Source organism: Ambystoma mexicanum, chromosome 2p, assembly GCF_040938575.1.
Source record: "Ambystoma mexicanum isolate Mex_15411 chromosome 2p, UKY_AmexF1_1, whole genome shotgun sequence".
In the NCBI taxonomy this organism is placed as follows: Eukaryota; Metazoa; Chordata; class Amphibia; order Caudata; family Ambystomatidae; genus Ambystoma; species Ambystoma mexicanum.
In genome coordinates, this window is record NC_090923.1 from 282,220,979 (window position 1) to 282,240,734 (window position 19,756).

Genomic DNA, 19,756 nt, shown 5'->3' on the forward strand with positions numbered 1-19,756 from the left:
AACAAGGCGCCAGACATTAAAGCAACGTATGAAAATCGCCTCCCACCTGTGAGCTAAATTGACCACACTAAAGACAAAGATGCAAATTATCAGCTCCTTTCATCAATCAACAATTTGAATCGCATTATTATACTCTCCCATTCAAGGTGACATTGAGATGCATAATATTGGGCTAATTAAGTAAGATATTTGCGTCCACGCTGTTACTCCTAATAGAAAAACAGTATCCACTCCAGGAGACCATTATAAAGTCAAGACCTAGTTTATAGCCCTTGGCTGATTGTGTTTTACATTCACATTTATTAAATTAGCGCGTCTTTGCAAAAGTGACAAGGAAGAATGACTATATGCATTTGCTATCACCTCATTTGAACTGAAGGTAACATGCAGTTTTCACTGATTGGTTAACGAACACTATTAGCATTTCTATTGGCATAGCATACTGAGAGTTGTCACTTTAGTGGCCAAGCAAAATAGATTAATTCTATTGGAAAATATAGCTGTAAGTACACTTCATTGCATGGCAGGAATCGCCTACAGTGGTCTTCAATGGTTGTGTGAAAGATGCTGGGACAGTGAAGGAATAGCAGCCAGAATCGTTAAGGGGACAAAACATGAAGTTGAAGTGTGCCCATTGAGTGGCAATAGGAGGCAGTCACCACTAGAAATGTGCAATACCTTGTTTTGATCCCTTTCAAGGGGAGTTGTAGCAATTTCTAATTGTATGCTGTAATAAAATTGTATTGTTTCAAATTACACTAAAATATTGAGTGCACCATCCATGCATAGCAGCTCCATGGGGCTAATTGACATTAGTTTTTGTAGTACAAGGGTTTTGGCTTTAATATGTTGAGACGAATCCGAGGATGTCGTCCCTTCTCTCCTAATGGGAGAGCTTTCTTATGGGGCAAGAGTGGTGCACCCAAAGCACAATTGTGCCTATGGGGGTGGTCCATCGACAGAGGATCACATGGGGAAGGAATCCCTCTATGGGATTGGTGACGACCTTCATTGAAGAACACGGTATGACCCTGCTTCAATACCCTTAAACCCTTCTTCAACCCTAAATCCTCCTTACCCCTCTCTAGATAGAATTAATTCATTTTGTTGTCATGGCAGTCAAACCAACATACATGACCAGACTGAGAGACCAAAAAGTACAAAGTGTTTTACATGGTTTATAGTCATAATGTCGAAAAAAAAATGTCGACAAACAAAAATGTCGAAAACAATAATGTCGACATCCTATACATATAATGTAAAAAGTCATTTTTTAGAAAAAAAAGTCAATTAGAACTATCAACACTTCACCCAACACCCCCCTGCCACCCCCCCACCACCCTCTCACTCCTCATACTCAACACATTCTAATTATATATTTATTTATTTTTTCAATAAATAAATAAACAAAAAGAGTATCATTTAAGTTGGAAACTGATGCTTATGATATCGGAACCAATACATATAATAACTGTTGCATGTATTTATGCATTTATAGCAGTGCACATAGCCGGGAGGCCTCTAGGCACTATTTACAGGACGGAAGATAAGAAAGAAGGGAGGGTAGTACAGATCTTCAATGAAAAGGTGGGTTTTCAGTTTCTTCCTGAACGCAGAGTAGGAGTGTTCAGCCCGCAAGTGGGGGGTGCGATGTAGCTATCCATGTTTGAATGGTTTCGTAGATGGTATTTACCTTGGCTGTGTCTTGGGTGTGGTTGCCAGATAGGGGGATAAGAATTAGGGTATCATCAGCATAGTTTGTAAATGACATGCCGAGGGAGTCAACAAGGTCAAAAAGTGGCTTTGTGTAGATAGTTTACCGGGTGGGTGAGACACAGTATGGGTGGATGCGGCGCCGCTGGTGAAGTCTCTTGAAGTTCTATTAGAAAGGAATGAGGCAATCCATTTGGCGGCTTCGGGAGAGAAATATGCAAAGGTGGTGAGGTGAAGGCAAAGTGTCTGGTGGTCAATGAGGTTGAAAGCTGCTGACAAGAAAGAGAACTAGCGAGAGGTTGCCAGAATGGATTGCATCATTCCTTTTCTTTTAATTATGTCCAGGAGAGCTGTCTCAGTGCCATCTCTAGGGCCCAAGGCTGAGACCTGAGTGCTGGGTGCCTAGGATGTAGTGGGATTTGAGGGAGTCGGGGATCTGGTTGTAGGCTACCCTCTCAATGATTTTCAGTAGTAAGGGGACAGCTGTGATAGGCCTGTAGCTGGCGGGGATCGTCGGGTCTAGGGAAGGTTATTTTAGCAGAGGGAGGGATCCAGGATTCCTTGAGGGCGGTAGGCACCGAGCAGGTAGCAAAGGATGAGTTTGTGATCGCTGCAATGAGTTGGAATAAAGGCTCAGCACAGTGTTTAACAAGGGAAGCTGGGCAAGTGTCCTCCTTACATCAGGATGGTTTAAGTCCCTTGATATTGGTCACCAAGTCAGGGACTGAGATGGGTTGGAATTGGAAACGTGGAGTATTCAAGTTTGTTCCTGGTTGCTGGAGCGATGGCCTGGGAGCATTTGGTGTTGACACTATCACACCAGATGTTGTCTTTTACCACAAGTGGGGGGGGGGTTTCTAATTTCCTCAGGATGACAAATAGTTCTCGAGCACTGAATGTGGCTATAGTTATTCTGTTATTCTAGTTGGAGGTTTTGGTAGTGTGGGTACTTACTTTGTATTTAGTGGGGATGTCCGAGAAGGTGGCTTTGTTTGCCATGGTAGGTTCTTTCAACCCCACTGTTTCAGTTACTCTTTTTTGTGTGCGTAGGGCTCGGAGGTCTGTGGTGTACCAGGAATTCTTGTGTTTAGCATTTTTTGCTTTTCATGCTTCGAGGGGGCCAAGGAGTCAATCGGGAGAGTCTCCCACTTCCTCGTCCAAGTGTTTTTACATGTGTACTCTACTATATACCATATAGTGGTGTCCTCATGTTCAGATTGTCCAAAATACAGACTTCAATTCTGATGGGTGTGTTTGTTCTGCATCAGTTGGCCTGGGGGGGTGGAAAAGGTAGATTCTGGTCACTTTTGGTGTCCAACTAACCAGGCTAATCTAGCTCCCACCTCCACTCCATTCCGGTCCCTGCTGTTTAATCTGTACCTCAAACCCTCATGACATCCTATTGCGACTGGGGGGGTTGAGTTCCAAAATTATTACCCTCTCGCCAATCTTAATAAAATTCAAGCAATATATCAAGAAAAGGAGTCCTTTATTTTAAAAAACTGGTTGATATGAGTTTTAGCCTTATGCTGGGTAAGGCTGACCAGCAAGTTCTCTAAAACATTCCCATTAATTCACCTTATCAGGACATAAAGTAACACCATCGAAAGCTGTTAAGACCTTTGGAGTTTGGCTTAACTCCAGCCTCTCCGTTTCTTTTCAGATAAGTAAGACATTGCGCTCTGCCAACTTGCAACTGTTACTCAGGCAGATTAGGCCTCTACTATCTGAGGCTCACTGTGCCACCATAGCTAGAGTTAGTGTTGGATCCAAGTTAGATTACTGCAAATCTCTCTTTGCTGATGCCACAGAATCAGTTCTTCATTCTCAGCAGCTGTTACAGAGCACTGCAGCCTGCATCATCAAGAAAATGCCTTAGACACACTTATCCCCCACCCTTAAATCACTGCATTGGCTCCCGGTAAAGTCCAGAATCTCTTTAGAACTCCTGACCATGGTGCATAAAGCTCTAGATGCCTCTGCCCCATCGTATTTTAGAAAACACCTACAATGGTACCTCCAACATAGCCCACTGAGAACACCTTATAAATTAACTGACAATAGATCGGTATCGAATATCCAGACTCAATATTCAAGCAGGTAGTGTCCTTGCTGCTAAATTATGGAATAACCTTCCTCCTGGGCTACGCAGCATAGAGAACCACCACCCGTTCCGTAAACTGATTAAAACACACCTGCTCTAAATTGATTAGCAATGTTGTACTCATATTTTTAATATCACCAGAAGATATTTGTACCCAAGACATAAAATGAGCAACAATGTAAGACATTCGTGAGAAGACTCTGGCCTTGCAAATTCTTTAAAGTTCTGCTAGACTTGCAGGTTGAGTGACTTATTTTACCTGCTCAACCTAACAAACATGCACTCGACCCATGGCAACGGATGACCAAAAATGTAAATGCGCAAAATGCGCTTTCTGTAAAATGGTGCCTGTGCCCACAATCCCACTTTCTTTGGCACACTGCTGCCATCCAGGGGCCAGCCATGCATAGTGAAACTTTTATTCGTCATTTACTGCACAGTACATGTTAAATAAAAGTGTCAAACTTCATACAAATGGTACTCTTTCCAAAGACCTATTTGACAATGCAAGTGGGCAAGTAGACTTTGCAAGCCCTGGCTCTGTGTCTGTAAAATGTAAAGGTTAGCTGCATGAAGGGATACAAATGAATAGACAATGGGCCTCATTACGAGGTTGCCGGTCCGGTAGCAAAGGTACCGGTATGCTTGCCGGCACCGTTGTTAACGGACCCGCAAACTCCGAGTTGTGCCGCAGGTGCCTTTCATTCCGGCAGGTCTGCCCTGGCGGAATGAAAAGCACTCGCGAGCACAGCATGCCTGTAGCACCGGCACTGTTATGAACAGGCATCCGCAAAAAGCAATTATTGGGTCCGGCGGGGTTGGAATACCCCGGTAATTGCCCATTCATTAGTGCCAGACTTTCATGCCAGTATGGAGGTAGCCTTGCCGCTCTTACCAGCAAGACTACCTCCAACCTCGTAATGAGGCCCAACGTAAAAAAGGCTCTGAAAACAGTTTGGCCAGCTCTCTCCCCCAGATGCTAATATATAATGAAATCATAATAGAGCAAAGCGAGCTCTGGAGACAAACTACAGTGCATGGTATTACAGTAGATCTGTGATACAGACTGGATGGAACTATTAAGCACTACTTTTTGTAAACATCTAATTAGCTTTGTATATTCATTATGTAAGCGGAAAGTAAGACTAAGCAGATTGAATGGCCTAGCAGGCAGAGAACTGGCCAAAGTAGGTGAAATATTGTAGTTTACAGCCATTTACTTTCAGTGAAGCTGGTATAAAGTGGAAGGGTGATAAGATAGAATGTCAGAAGTATGGGATCACCTCATGGGTTGAGCACCAGTTGCACAGATGTTCTCAACCAGCAGGTCACAGAACTAATTTTGCCATCAAAAGCATTTGACTCTGTGTGATCGTGTACGTTTTCAAAAGTGTTCACTTGTCAATATGATGCATGTTCTACCAACAAAATGAAATATAGTTGACACTGTGGGCCTCATTACGAGTCCAGCGGTAACCCTGCCAGTGCTACCGGCAGAGTGCCGCCTGACTCGCAATATTTTTACTGGCGCCTGACTTCCCACTGCCACCGGGAGATTCCAAGTCCGACAGCCGGGGAAGTCTGGTGCCGGTAAAATGTAAGTCCCCATTCCCATAGATTCCCATGGGACTCTATGGGAGTGGGGACTCTGAAGCACCGGCACCGTTGCTAACGATGCCGGCGCTTTCGTGAACGGTCTGCCTACCGTGGCTGCTGGGCCCAGCAGGGTCCGACCTGTCGGGCACAGCAGCCACGGCTGGCAGACGCTTCGTTTGCTGGTCTGGAGACAAGGTGCTACTCTTGTCATTTGCAAGTCCAAAAATAAGAGTCAGCTGTCCAAACTAACCTGTCTGACCCTACCACTATGAAAACTAACTTATAACAGTACCAGTCAACCAGTACCAGTCAACCATGTTCTTGGTTAATACACCATTCTTAAATAGTCTCTTGTGACTTCATGAATTAGTCTTTGCAATTCTTCAAAGGGGCTGCTAACTGTTCTCGGCTCCTTGGAAATCCCTTTTGGCGATTGTTTGTAAGATATTTTATCCAGGTGGTTGATTTCAACACATCATTGGTGTAGATTATTATTCTGACAGCCTTTCTCTTCTGGGTGATTATAATTCAGTTCATTGTGCCCTAGGTTCGGCACACATTTCAACTGGTTAGTTACTATGAACTCTTATTCATGAGGTTCTTTCTCTTTCCTCTCCTGTATATCGTAGACAGTGTTGTCTGCTTTTGCCCTTTTCCCAGTATATTAATGTCCAGTTTCTCTTCAAGCTTGCATTATTATGTTTTGGTGACCTGCTGTCCACCACGGCCATTCTGTGGTCTCGCCACCAGCTTTCTTTGGGTTCCTTACCTTTTGACCCACCCCCCACTTTCGATTTGCAGTAGCATTGGCGTTTCGCTATGCAGTGTCAAGCGAGTTTGAAACTCGCGGCCTTCCTGGCCTATGCGCTGCTCTCTCTCTCTGGGTGTTGCATAGCTCTGGGTCCTCCTGTGTCTACGTGTGGCTTTCTCTCTCTCCAGGCCTCTCTCCTTAGATGTTGCCAGCTCTGCGTTCAACATACTCGTCCTAGTGGATTGGCCCTTTTGATTTAAAGGGACATGTTCTCCTTCTTGATAATAACGGCATCTATGGAGTGTTTCTTTATCCCAGTCTTTATCTTTAGTTTCGAGTATCGTAGGGCATCCCATGTAGGCCTTGGTATGCACAGCTGTTGCCGGTTTGTTCCCGAAGGGGAGTCTTTCCCAGTGAGGTCCCACTTGCCTCGACCCCTAGGGAGGGTGTTGCAGAGCAGGCTCACCGCCCAAGCATAACAGGGGGGGCTCCCCCTTATAGAGAAGGGGCGATTTCCCTCCACTCACCACAACACCCATATAATTAAACAGTAGACGCTTTGTACAAAGTTAAAACGGTTTAAGATAATCTAATGCTGGTGTCCGCTTTTACTAGGCAAGGATTGATTTTCAAATTCTTAGTAATTGTGCGTCGCTAAAACCTACAGTGGGCATCAGTTAATGTTTAGCTCTAAATGTTAAGGTTCCTTTTCTTGTAGTTCACCAGGACCACAATTCCCAATAGGGAGCATTACTTGTAGTTTGTCCTGATTACAATTCCCAATGGGCCATAATTCTGCTTTGCAATTGCTTTCTGTACCTCTATAACCTTTTTTGGTGGTAGGATCACACGGTTTTATAAAACATGCCACTTGCAACAGTGTTTCTCTCTCCAAGTAGACCTCGAAGATTTTGGATTCACAAGGACATCCAACTTGCAACAGCATTTCTCTCTTCCTACATGATCACCCCCCCTCAGTATATTGTGACAGAAATCCTTCCAGTAATGCCTTTTGCTCCCTCCTCGCTCCTCACTCAGCATGATCTCAAAAACATACACGCAGAATCTGTGCCTATTCCGGTGTAGCTCTGTTTTTTTTTGCCCTGATACACTGGCGTTGGCCACAGCCATTAGGCCGATATGGGACCACAACCCACACCCCTCCACACAGACCACCTGCAACAAGAGGAGCACTAGCCATCCCGCAGTTTGTAAATTGATGTTCAAGCCTCCTATGCAACAGAAGATGGGCTACCGCCCGAGTTCTTAGCTATGTATGATCACTGTAGACAAACCTGATAGCATTAAACCCTTACCCATTTCATAGGCTCCTTTCTTTTCTCTATTCTGGTATGACCCCCCTCCCCTAACTCTCTGAGGGTCAGCCGCTTCTCCAGGCAGAAAGTGGGGAGTAGATCTCTCTCTCTTTCTCCTCTGCAGGCGCCTCCCTCTGGTACAGCCTCCCTGCCCCTCTCAAACTTGAGCCGGACCACCTGAAGTTCCGGAAGCAGCTCAAGACCTTCCTTTCACCTCTGCTTTCTCTCTCTCCACTGCTGACCTACCTGTCTTCTGCGCTGTCTGGTGGCCTGGCTACACTCTGAGTCTCACTGAGTGCCATGTTCCTCCCCGATAAGTCGCCCCTGCACTGCCTTTGGGCCTACCATGCACTTAGGGGCTGTAACTGTGACCCTACAGTCCCCTGCCTTCCGGCACTTACCCCGAGCCATGCTGCCCTGGCTGCACTCACTCAGAGCAATGCTGCCCTGACTGCCCTTCTCCTTTCCCTCGAGCTGCCACTGCCCCTTCGCTCCCCACTGCACTTTGCCTTATCACACTTGCACGATCTGAATAACACATGGCCTTGTAAGATCATTGTTTTGGCCTCCCACTGTCTTCCCTCCCTCTCCCTTGACTTGTCGCGCCTAGAAACATTTGTGCACAGCCGCATTATACATGACTTGTATCTCCTATCATAGAGGTCTATTCCGCCAGTTCACCCTCCATGGACGGGGTCATTGAAATGAACCTCAAGATGAACTAACAGAACAGACCCCCTCCTGCCCATCTGTTGCCACTTATCCAGGAAGAGGGACGAGAAGATGGCTGTAGTGGGAAGCCCCTTCTACTGGGTAGCCTCTGGCAGGCCACCATTCTTACTGGCCTTCCCTATCAGGCCAGGGCACTTAACTCTCTCTATCGTGCACCCAACTCCTTATCCTAAGCCCACCACTGCCCCTTAACTAAACGCCCCCAAATAAATATGCATGAATCATTACCGATAAACATATAAATAAACACTTAACCATATACATTTGCATTCCATATACAGAAGAGTGGCTGCTGCAGTCTGCCCCACCCAAATGGCACTTTAGATCATAAAGGGCAGGCACAGTGCCTTCATTGTGGGCCGATGATGCCGTTTTCTGTAAGAGGGGGAAGGTCAGCCCCTCCATGCTGTTCTTTAGGGGGTCACCCTGCTCCCAAGGCCTTTGCTGTTAATGTGGTGCTGTTGTGCCCAGGATGTTTCATTCCATATGGGGCACCACCTGTAATCTGTTCAAGGATTGAAATTAAATGAAACCGTACTCAGCCCAAATTGTCTTCTCGCGGAGCTCTATGCCCCCATGGGGCACCACACTCACCACAATGCCCTAGTGCTCACTAAAGGTTTTCAGAGATTTTGCAGGTGGGGCCTGCCTCTTCTGTCATTGTTTCCTTTACAGCAGGTGGTCAGGCCCACCCCAGTCCTTTATGCCCTCTGGCACGGACTGGAGCTCTGGGAAGGGATATTCCTTCGGGCCGCTTCGTTTTAGCAGCCCAGAACTTCAACGCTTCACTGCCCTGCCCACCGAGCCCAGTCACCTTCCAGCATCATTCCTGCAAGGTCCTCGGCTGCGCCTGCTCTACGCAGCCTGGGAACGATTATCCTCTGGTCCCGCCCTGGCTTACATGGGATATGGCCACGCCGCTTGGTCGGTTCTTTGAACTTTTGGCACGGTTTTTTCAGCGACTTTAATACAAGTAACATCTATATAAGGTGAATCGTCAAGTGAAACCAAGAACTTTGAATTGAAGTCAAACCAATATATATTGAACTTTAAAGTAAACCACGTTAACAAGACAAGTGAACCCACTAGATGTAGAAACTTCAAGGTGAAGAGAATTTTGGAAGGGAACTTTAACAATCAACCCAAAAGAGGCATATTGAACAACAAATGTAAATAATAAAATATACTTTTGAAAGGTAAATGAACTACAAGTATCAGTCAAGATATTTTGTATAAAGACTAATCCTATTAAGACGGTGCAAGTGTGGAACAGAACGTAAAAAAGACTGAAAATACTATTGTGATATTGAAAGTGAGTCTTGGGGAAAGGAACCCTTAGGCTTGACCCTTTTGTCGACTTGAGGATAGAGTCTCAAGATACTTTTGTGTTTGGAACGGTTATCTGGAACTTTGGGAAGGGAGCCCAGAGTCTTGGTCAAACCCATAACATCCTGAACTTAAGGCAATCTTTAAGCTTTTTGTTGCATCGGTTTTATTCCTGGGGAATTGAGCTGAAAGGAAGATGTGAGCTGGACGGAGCTCCGAACTTTGTGTTGAATATTATTTTGTTGGTTGCTGACTTCCCTACGCATTGTATAGATTAGTTGTGAGGGCAAGTATAGGTTTTGGACACAGACAGATTCTTAAATTGAACTATTTGACTCTGACTTTCCTTAGCTTTATTTCAGTAGGGAATTCCCACCATAGTATAGGGCAAAATAGGCATTTTCCATCCTGACTTTTAAGTTAATAAAGTTTTATTTCAAATTCAGAATCTGTTGTCTGTGTCTTACTTCAAGATGCCTTCACAGTATGGCCATGTTGTTTTTGGTCTGCGGTAGTCCGCTGAAACTGATATTGATGTCTTGCCAGTTCTCATGGATCAGACTGCACCTTGCTGCTGGGCACCATTTTAGACTGCTATTTCAATCTTCCTGCTGTGTGTGTTGTGCCGCACTTGCATATTGCGGGCCCAGCTTCCCTATTTTAAACTGCTGTTTCAATCTTGCCACTGTTGGTATTATGCCACACTTGGATTGGGCCTCACCGGAGCTCCTAATTTAGGCTGCATTCGACAGTCGTACTCGTTTGACATGCACACTATCTGACTACACCCTCGCCTATAGAAACACCTCCCTCGGCCATTTGCTATAACCTATAGAATACAGCTGAGTTCCAAGCAAAATTCGGTCCAGTTGTTAACATATCTGATACAGCAGACATCTCACATATGATGTGGGCTGCTGATAGGGATCTAGCCAATCCTGACTTAATCTGGATCAGGCTATAAAAGCACACATGCATTTTACCACTCCTCTCACTACTTCTCAAGTCAGACTACAGTCTTCCAAAGGGCCTTCATCCTCACAGCGCTTCGGGCCATACCAATGGCAGTAGGCGTGATATAAATGCCAAATAACATAACCTAACTTGTAAAAAAGGTCTGAACCTCATGTGACTGCCAGAGTGTGCATGATGCCAGCGCCTACTTGGGTTGGGACCATGACCAGAGTAAATCTATACGATTGGGTTGTAGGATTGCTGGTGTTTTCAGGGTGGTGTGAGTACTTGAGAACCGCAGTGGTATGTATTCTGTGTGGAAAGAGTGAATCGTGGAACATAAGCAAACAAAAGCAAAGAAAATTATTGATAGTAGACTACTTATTAACCTGTATACTCTTAACGGGGCAATATGCCCCGAGGCGGCAGTCCAACCTTGTCGGTAACGGCCTGTTACCCTTGTTAAGGGCTCAGGCGAAGCGAGGGTCCCTTAACGAGGGGGGCAGTGCCATTAGCACCCGTGCCGTGTGATATCCCAAGAGGCATATTGCCATTAGCACACGTGTAGTTTCCTACGCGGGTGCCTAAGAGTTTGTATTTTTCTAATTTAAAAACAAAAAGAAATCTACCTTTGGTGTGCGGCCCAGCGCACTGTTGTTCTTAAGTCCGTGTTCAATATTGATGACGGTGAGGTCATCAACATTGAAAACGGACTTTGGGAAAGCAGTGCACAACCTGCGCTGCACATCAATGTATGTTTATTTTAAAAAGAAAAAAAACGACACTTGCTCCCCACTTGGGAACTACACAGGTGCTAAGAGGTGAGGGGACAGGGGGAGAGGGAAAGTGGAGGGGTGTTGGCTAGCAGCACCCATGCTGCTCAGAACGTGGCTTGTACCATACCATACAATACCGTTCGTGTTCCGAGCATCCTGATTGGCCAGCATCCCCTTCCAGGGTGCTAATGGAGGTTAACAGAGACTTGAAGACCGGACTGTTTGCAGTGTAACGGAAGAGGTAGGAAGATGTATCAGTTTAGCTGCAGCTTTAACAAATTGTAAACAATGTCACTGGGGCTTTAAGTGGGCCGGAGCTAGCTGGGCAGAGCCCCGGCAGGCTCAAATCTCATTCTGAGGTGGGATCCTGCTGGGGGTCACTAATATCCTCTTTCAGGTCTGGCCACTACAGAACAACTTTTTTTTGTTGTTGTTGTTCTAAAGCCTGAAGCTCTCGCTCATGTGTAAGAGCTTCAGGTGTCAGAAAAAAATGCCTTTCATCCATAATGGTCATCCCTTCAAGGAAGAGATGCCTGTGGGGCGGCGCCACCATTATCGAGAGAAAGGGGAGGCCGCTAGAAGCTGAGGCCTTTTTTTTTTTTTTTTCCAAAATCCTGACGCTCCCGCGAATGAGCTGGAGCATCAGGATTTTGAAAAACAAGGCCTCTGCTTCCAGCGGCCTCTCCTTGTCAGCCTCAATGGTGACGATGCTGTTCCCCAGCTGGAGAGGGGCAGTGTCACCATTAAGGCTGAAAAGGCGAGGCCCTGTCCCTTGCCAGGCAAGTCTTTAGGAAATGAATGCAGAGATCAGCATCCTCTCCCCCAGGGGTGTTGAGGTTGCTGATCTCTACAAAAGGCTGCCTTGCAGGGTTGCCTGTAGCCCATTGAGCCGGGCTCGTCAAGGGGGCATGTAGCCTAATGAGCCAACAGGCGACGCTGATTTTCCAGTGCCACTTAAGGCGCTGAATGTCACTATCACCAGTTAGAGCAGGATTCGAGTAACCGGTAGTGAGTGCCTTTCACTGTGAAGCACGTGGTAGTTTCCGTAAACGAATAATTGAGCTCTGCTGGATCTGCCACTTTATCACAATCCCTTCTCTGGTGTTTGGAAACTATGAGCCAAGCGTACTATGGTTTTGCTATTTAAAAGAAAGTTCCACTGGAATCGGATAAAACATGGTTGGCAACACAGTGGAGTTTTGCTTCTAGTCGGCGTTCTTCTGTAGACCGCATCTGTGTGACAAGCCTGCTGCGGGTTTCAGAGAGTGGAGGAAAGCAATGGCTTCCTTTATTTTGCGGTGAAGGCAGAGCGGAGGAGAGGCTTCGCGAGAGCGTCCAGAGGCCAGTGGGGCCGTGTTTATTCAAGCGCGCGCTCCGCGCCTTCATCCACTCAGCGGTGGTGGAGAGCCGCTTTCACTGCAGAGTGCCTGGTCCTGCGCGGCTCGCGAGAGAGACACTCCGCGGAGCCCGGGGGTCGCACATGTTCAGCCATGGAGCTCGCGTCGGCGTCCAGGAGAAGGGGTCAGTGTGTTCTTTGAAGGCCTGCCTGCCTGAGTTAATTTATTGCCTTTTCAGTTTCTGGCACTGCCTGAGTCCGTGTCATAAGCCGGTGTGCCCGTGGAAGGACGGTGGGGTTTGCTGACGGTTTCTCAGTGGGGGGAGGGTGAGGGGGGCGTCCTTTATTCAGATTTCTCTGCGCTCCGTTTCTGGAAATTATTTCTGGCAGCGTGAATCGTTTTGTTTCCACCCTGGTGGGATTATCTGTGTGGAAACGGTGCTGATCTGGATGCACTCGTTTCCTTCTGCATCGCGGCCAGGGAAATTAGACATCCATGCCATTGGTCTCGCCCGCATTTCCACATGTTGTGGTAGGTTATGCCACAGTGTGCTGCAATGTGATACGTTTGAGGCAACTTGCTCTGTGTTCTTTATGGGGAGAGCGCAAGCCCATTGCAGGGCATTACTCAACATGTCTTGCTGCTCATCCAGCCGAGTATGCATGGTTCTTACTGCACTTTGAATCAAAGTGACTTTTCATGGTGCTGCCGCACTTTTAGCAAGCAGCACATTACACCGCTAGTGAAATGCCGACTAGAGTAGTCTTCTAACTGGCATGTGAATGCATAATGGGTCTGTACTTAAGCAGTGTACTGTCCTGGCCAATCAAGCGTACTTGTGTGAAGCGCGTGCTTCTAACATTTCCCACCAGCTGGAGCGATAGCTGAGAGGAAAAACTCTCCTAAGACATTGCATGCTACTTTCCAAATCGCCGAACCTGCTGATCACGTAAATTTAAAAAGTAAATGATAAATGGGTGGCTCTCACAACAGTCGAAAGTAGTAAGTGTGCGTTTGCCGCACACGTGTGTGTGTGTGCGCGCGCTTGCAGGGATCACCGCTATTTGTTAGCTGTTATTTAGCTCCCGCTTGGAGCCTAGAATACCGTTAGCTTGACCGGTGCCATTAAACATACTTCTGTGACATCACCTGTGTGTGTTTGGGAATGTGTATAAAGGTTCATTGGGGCACATCTTCAAGACATGTAAAATATAATGGGGAGAATATGATGGTATAAGCATTACAGTTTGCATGGTATATGGAAGCTAGATTTTCAGCACTCTCTTGTAACCCCTTGTTCCCAGAGGTTGCTCCGGTGTACATTAAGAACTCTTGAGTTGGGAATTGTATCAGGCCCGGCTCCAGGAATTTTCATCTGGGTGGGCCAGGTTTGTGATCAGTGCCGGGGCAATGTCCATTGTGTGTGAGTGTAGGAGTACCCTATACAAAGTGCTGACATTAATCCAGATTTCCCAGATCCGTGATCCAGAAGAAAATGTCTTCCCAGATCCAGACAAAAATACATTTGCACCACTCTATAAAAAAACGCACAGAACAAAAGAGAAACTAGGAAAATAGTGTTGCAACAACAATCTACTGATCTTCCCTGTCATCTGCTCCTCTCCTTTCTACTATATCCACTTCTTCACCTTTCAGCCCAGTCACCTTCCATCAGGTCAGGTCCCACTGAGCACCATTCCCATTTACCGCCAATCCAGCCTACTCCAAAAACCCACACCATGTCTTTCTTGGCCTGACTAGGGAGAATCAAGGGTGATGCTTCCTTCTCCTGCGAGCACTGAGCAGCGAGACCCCCAGTCTTTGTTCCATCTCAGGCGGTGTGCGCCCAGCAATTCCATCCTGAGCACTGTGGCTACTCCCATCAGGGCCGGACGGAGGTGCTTGTGGTCCTGCCATCTTGTTGTAATAAAACAGCCCCCCTCCAGAATACTGAAGCAAGGAATAGGACCTCTTGTTTCTTTCAAATGACATTTCGAAGCAAAACGTTTTTGTTTTTGCATTTTTGAAGAACACTTTAATTGTGTTGAGTGCACGAGTGAGTGGAAGCATGCAGGAGAGAGAGTCGGGTTGGAGCGGAAGGGAGGGGTGGAACTGGGATCAGTAGGCAGCCAGAGCAGGTTAAGGGGTTACCAGCTTCCTTGTATCGCTTCCAGTGGGGCTTGGCAGGGAGAAGAGGCTCTTCCTCCCCTGCCATGCCCATGTACATCATTGTCTGGTAGATACTGTTTACAAAATATGCAATTGTTCATGATGGCGTTTTGTTTGCGTTTACTTTGATTTGCTGTTCAATTTCACAATTTTGTTCAATACATGTGGCCTGATATTTTCAAAGAATGGTGTGTGTGTGTGTTCTTGGCAGGTCCTGACACATGCGCTGCACATCTCTTAAACTGCAAATTTATGCTTTTTTGAAATGGCTTATACTGTGAACTGAATCACTCCTAGAGGCACCTCATTCTGGCAGGTAAGGGACAGTGTGATTAAATTATTTGCCCAGGATCGCACACTTTGGTTAGGCGGTAAAGCCAGAATTTGGGACTAGCTTGAAATTTTGATACTTGACCACGCATCCTCCGAGCTCAAGTTGGTACAAATATGTGTTGAAGTTTGGTTTTGAATACCTAAAATAATACTCAATTGTATAACATTACTTCAAAAAGGTTGTCATTGTAGAAACGTGTTGATGTAAAAGAGTAAGGGAGTCCCTTTAGTTTTGAATCCTAAATTGCACCACTCCTGTTTGCAGTTTTTTGCAAAAGGGCTCCTCCATGCAATTGTAATTGTTTCCACCAAGTAGTGGTAAAGTAAAGCATAAAACACTGGTAAATATCGCCTTCGATCTTCACTTTTCCACACTTTGTCTGGAAAAGTGTAAATCCCTCCCACAATTAACTATTGTGGATTGTGGGAGCCATCCACAGTGGTTTCTTTTGGAATCTGCCCACCTTTATCAGGGTGTAAAAGTCAGGTGGATTCCAAAGGAATCCATTGGTTTTGCACCAACCTAAAAATACATGCTGGTGGAAAACCAGTCTTATTTGGCAGGGGGACCTTTAAGAGCAGGCAAACTTGTTCAGTCCTATCTGCTCTCCAACTTTGCCTGCCACATCATACGAGTTCCGGCAGTGCATAAAAAATGGTGATAAATGTGTTTAGCACCACCTTTTCCTCTCTGCTTGACTTGGAAAATGACCCCCTATGATTGTAGCTTTATTTTCCCCATCCTGAGTGAAATGAAATGCATGACAAGGTCATTGTTTCTCACTTGTTCTGCACCCCCATAATTTCTAATCACCCAACAGTCACACATTATATCATTTTAAGAAAAAAGTGTCACAGCAATGGTCACTGCCAGTTACTGTTTCGCATCTCTAATCGCTTCCTGTTGTAAATAATCTGCTTCTGAGACACATTGAAAAGATAATACCTCATTGGGAGGGCCTGTGTATCCCTGTTTGTGTTTGAGGGGAGAGAGATAGAGCAGGGGGAAGGGGAATGGGCCTGTGTTCCTTGTCCAAATGTTAAATCCACCTCTGTTTGCACTCTTTAGTACATATTTAAATACTGTTTTTTTAGTTTCAAAATATGTACACCTTTTATACTTTGCCCACAGCATTAAAGAAAAAGCTCCTCTCTTGTGTTATTTTCCAGGTGTTCATGATTAATCTTCTGAGCGGCAAATGTTTATTGCGGGAGTGCTAACAATCCTCCAAACCCACGCCCCTACCCATCACTGGTGGGGTCCCACAGCAAATGATTCCCATTTCCGGCACTGCCTAAACTCCCAGCACCCAGGATTTACATCATACTTTCCCAACAAAACCCACAACACACATGAATGATTCTGTTTGCGTGCAAATTCTGTTAAGTTATTCAAACAGTATGAGGTTATCAATTCAGTGCTTAACAGTTTGAATCATGAAAGATTCTGGCAGAGTAGACTAGGCTTTCACACAGACAAAGATACATTCTATTTAGGTCCGAACCCACAAGTTGCATGAGAAGATCTAAAATTAGTCCATACCTGCCATCATAGCCTTTCATTTTCATGTAGGGCCTTAATGGCGCAAACCGGTGAGGTGTAGCTGTATTTGTTAGACATAGCAAAAAAGGCACCCACATCTGGGCATATACATCACTTAGGGAGACAAACTGAAATCAACATTCATTGGCAAAGCCAACAGCTTTGTCTTTCGATTAGGCATGGATAGGCATTTGCCAGGCACTGCCATAAAGGTACCACTGGGCCATGAAACTGTCCGAGTTCCTGGGCATATGATGTACCTGGCAAATATCCGCGTAAAACCTATACACAAACCAACACTGCTGGCTTTGTGATTGCTTATTTTAGACAGGACTCCAGTCTAAGAAACAGAGGTATTGACACAGATATAAAATCAACTTTTTTTTTTTATCACACCATTCACTCATTTACAGAGACAATTAAGTAAACAAGAGAATGCTTAGTTATAAAATTGGCTGGTTCTATACAACACAAAGATTGGTGTTGCTTTGTGACAGAGCTTGCTCAAAGAGTTCCCAAAACCTAAAACTCCCTGTGGTTGCTTGTGCCCCAGTGCAGAGGGGGGTACATGGCCTAGCAATTAAGACTAAACAGCACTATTAGGTGGCAGATCCAAGAGTCATTTGCTAATAGCTTGTTCCCCTCTGTAACAGCACAGACATACTAAAGAACTATGGCATAAAATGCTGTGCAGAGCAATGATCGTGGTAATGTTTAATTGGAATCCTTGTGTCTATCACTTTTTGATTGTACTCCTCTCCCCTGCAGAATTACATTTTTATTACTACAAACCTTATGTTTTCAATGTAATTTGTAAGGATCCCCATTCGATTGATGCACCTACTGCAGACATCTGTGTGCAAGCAACATCATGTGTCATTTATTGTTTGATATAGTTAAACATTTAATCAAGCATCATGTGAAAAAACGATCTATTCCCACAAAAATAAACGCACGTTACATTACAGAAACCAACTTTGTGCTTTTAGGTTTGAGAAAATAGTTGTAGGCCTACTTAAGTGTGTTTGAGTATGCTTGAGTTAAGGTGTGAATGGCCCTTCATCTCCCTGGTCGTTTGTGCTTTCATGTCTGTGAGGCATAAATCATTGTACAGGGCAAGCAAACAAATCCTGGCCGTGCTTCCTTCAGTGCAGCCTCTCAGAATGGTAATCTCTCAGAGGTTCCTGCTGCACGTTTAGCATGAAATGCCGCACCACACCCCAACTCACCTACTCCCTAGGGTCCCACATTCAAGGCCTCCTTTCTGGGGCATGGGAGGGGCAGGGAGTGGCCTTGAAAGGGGTGGGGCGGGGTGGGAGGATCCTGGCACCCCAGGTCCTCCTACTGGAGCCGGGCCCGAGTTGTATGCGAATGATTCTTGCAGTTGGTCATTTAACGGAATTGACACAAGTCTGCTTCTTGTATTTAACCGTCTTCTATTTTTGTAGAAGTTGTTTGCGGTACAAGAGATCGCGAAGATGATTTTTTGCAGCAGCAGTTTTCTTTGGTGTCTTTTCACAAGACCAACATTGCCTTAAAAACTCGTATGCCTGTGCCGTTGAAGGCACCCACTCCCAACACATCCTACAAAAGGACCAAATAATGGGCACATCCCACTAGGGAATGAGACCAGGAGATGGTTTGCAAGGAAAACAAGTTTATATAAGATAATTTGTGCATGCAGAGAACTCTGCTGCTCAGAGAGCGCTCTGCCAAACATTACATGGGCAGCACATTATAAATAAAAATTGCATTACTAGTGACGCCACACTATATGTACACAACATTGCAATACTATTGGTGAGACGCAACGGTAGATTATATATCCATATGGGGTGACCACATTGGATTGGCCGTTGCTTGGATGTCGATGCCACAGCACGTGAGTCAGCTGGGCTCATCTCCGTGGGGTGAAGGTCGTGTCGGCAAAGTGCTACATTCCTAATTGTCTAATCTATAATAACCGGATCTGAGGGCATGAAACAAATGGCAAGCATACAAGTTTGACATGAATGGGGGTGCTTTGAGAGTTCACTGACAGGTTATATGGACATTCTACCCTCCGCACCCAGGAACCCATAAACACAGTGCCCCAGGCCCAGGTTCCTGTCTTGGGGGTTTTGATCTACCTGACGCCTCATGATACGCATAAGACATGTTTTTTTCTGTAGAGGATATATTGGTGCATGGGATTAGGCTTATGGTGGGTGTCCTCATCTGGTCACTGCGAGGGGTCAGATGTGTATCTATATCCAGAGAAGCAGAGTGGCATGTGCCCAGTGGACAGTAGCCTGGCGGGGTGGGGGTTGAGGGAGCTTAGGCAGGTTAGTGGAATCATCAGTCCTAATTCATAAATATTTAATGCTTCAAACTGCTTCCGTGATTACCTTTTCAATGTGCTCTCTGACAGGGATTTAGTCTTTTTTGTCTTGTTTGTCCAAAGCACATGATGTTGGTCTTAGCCGAATTCATTTATAATTAATGATCTTTGAAGTAGTTTTGAATGTGTTAAAGTGTGCCCTCTTCCCATATCCAACTCCTCCTTCTCACTACTATGGTTCTTCTCTTGATCTAATTTTCTCTCTGTTCCATCGACCTCTTCTGTTTCTTCACGTCCCTGTTTTCCCTCGGGTCACTTCCCCCTTTCTTTTCATCTCACCCCCCCAAATCTGCTGTCCCTTTTAACCTCAAAACAAACTTTCTTCTATCATAATCTTTGCCCTTTTGATACTTCCGTTTTTATACCTTAACCCATTCCATCTCTTCCTTCTCTATCTGCTTTTGTTGGCCTACCTATTAACACTGCACTTTCTACTCTTAATGCTGCTCTTTATTCCACCTTGGACTTGTTTCACCCGTCGCGTCCTTTCAGTCCCTCATCCAAGCCTCCTCAGCCTTGGCCGACTACTCATCTCTTACTAAAGAGGAGCGTCTGTGGAAAAAACGGTCCCTCACTAACCTCACTTCTCTTTCCACCATTCGTGCGTCCTACGACTCTGCTTTTACTGCCTCTGAAAAACGGTACTTTGCTAATCTCATTGTTTTATTCTCCTCATCCTTGACTTTGTTCTCAACTTCTCAATCACATTCTGTCTCTCTCCTCCCC

The 19,756-nt window shown here is 45.5% G+C and overlaps 1 protein-coding gene across 9 annotated transcripts in view; it reads left to right on the forward strand.

Annotated features, from left to right (window-relative positions):
- Positions 1–19,756, forward strand: part of PRKCD (protein kinase C delta) — a 1,081,757-nt gene that overhangs the window by 774,243 nt on the left and 287,758 nt on the right. The window contains exon 1 of one of the 9 annotated variants that reach the window (XM_069643560.1): positions 12,653–12,789. The exons of the other annotated variants lie outside the window; for them this stretch is intronic. Coding sequence (XP_069499661.1) covers positions 12,759–12,789 — 31 coding nt within the window. The 5' untranslated portion in view covers positions 12,653–12,758. Of the gene's footprint in view, positions 1–12,652; positions 12,790–19,756 lie in introns of those variants that run through there. 9 annotated transcript variants of the gene reach the window in all.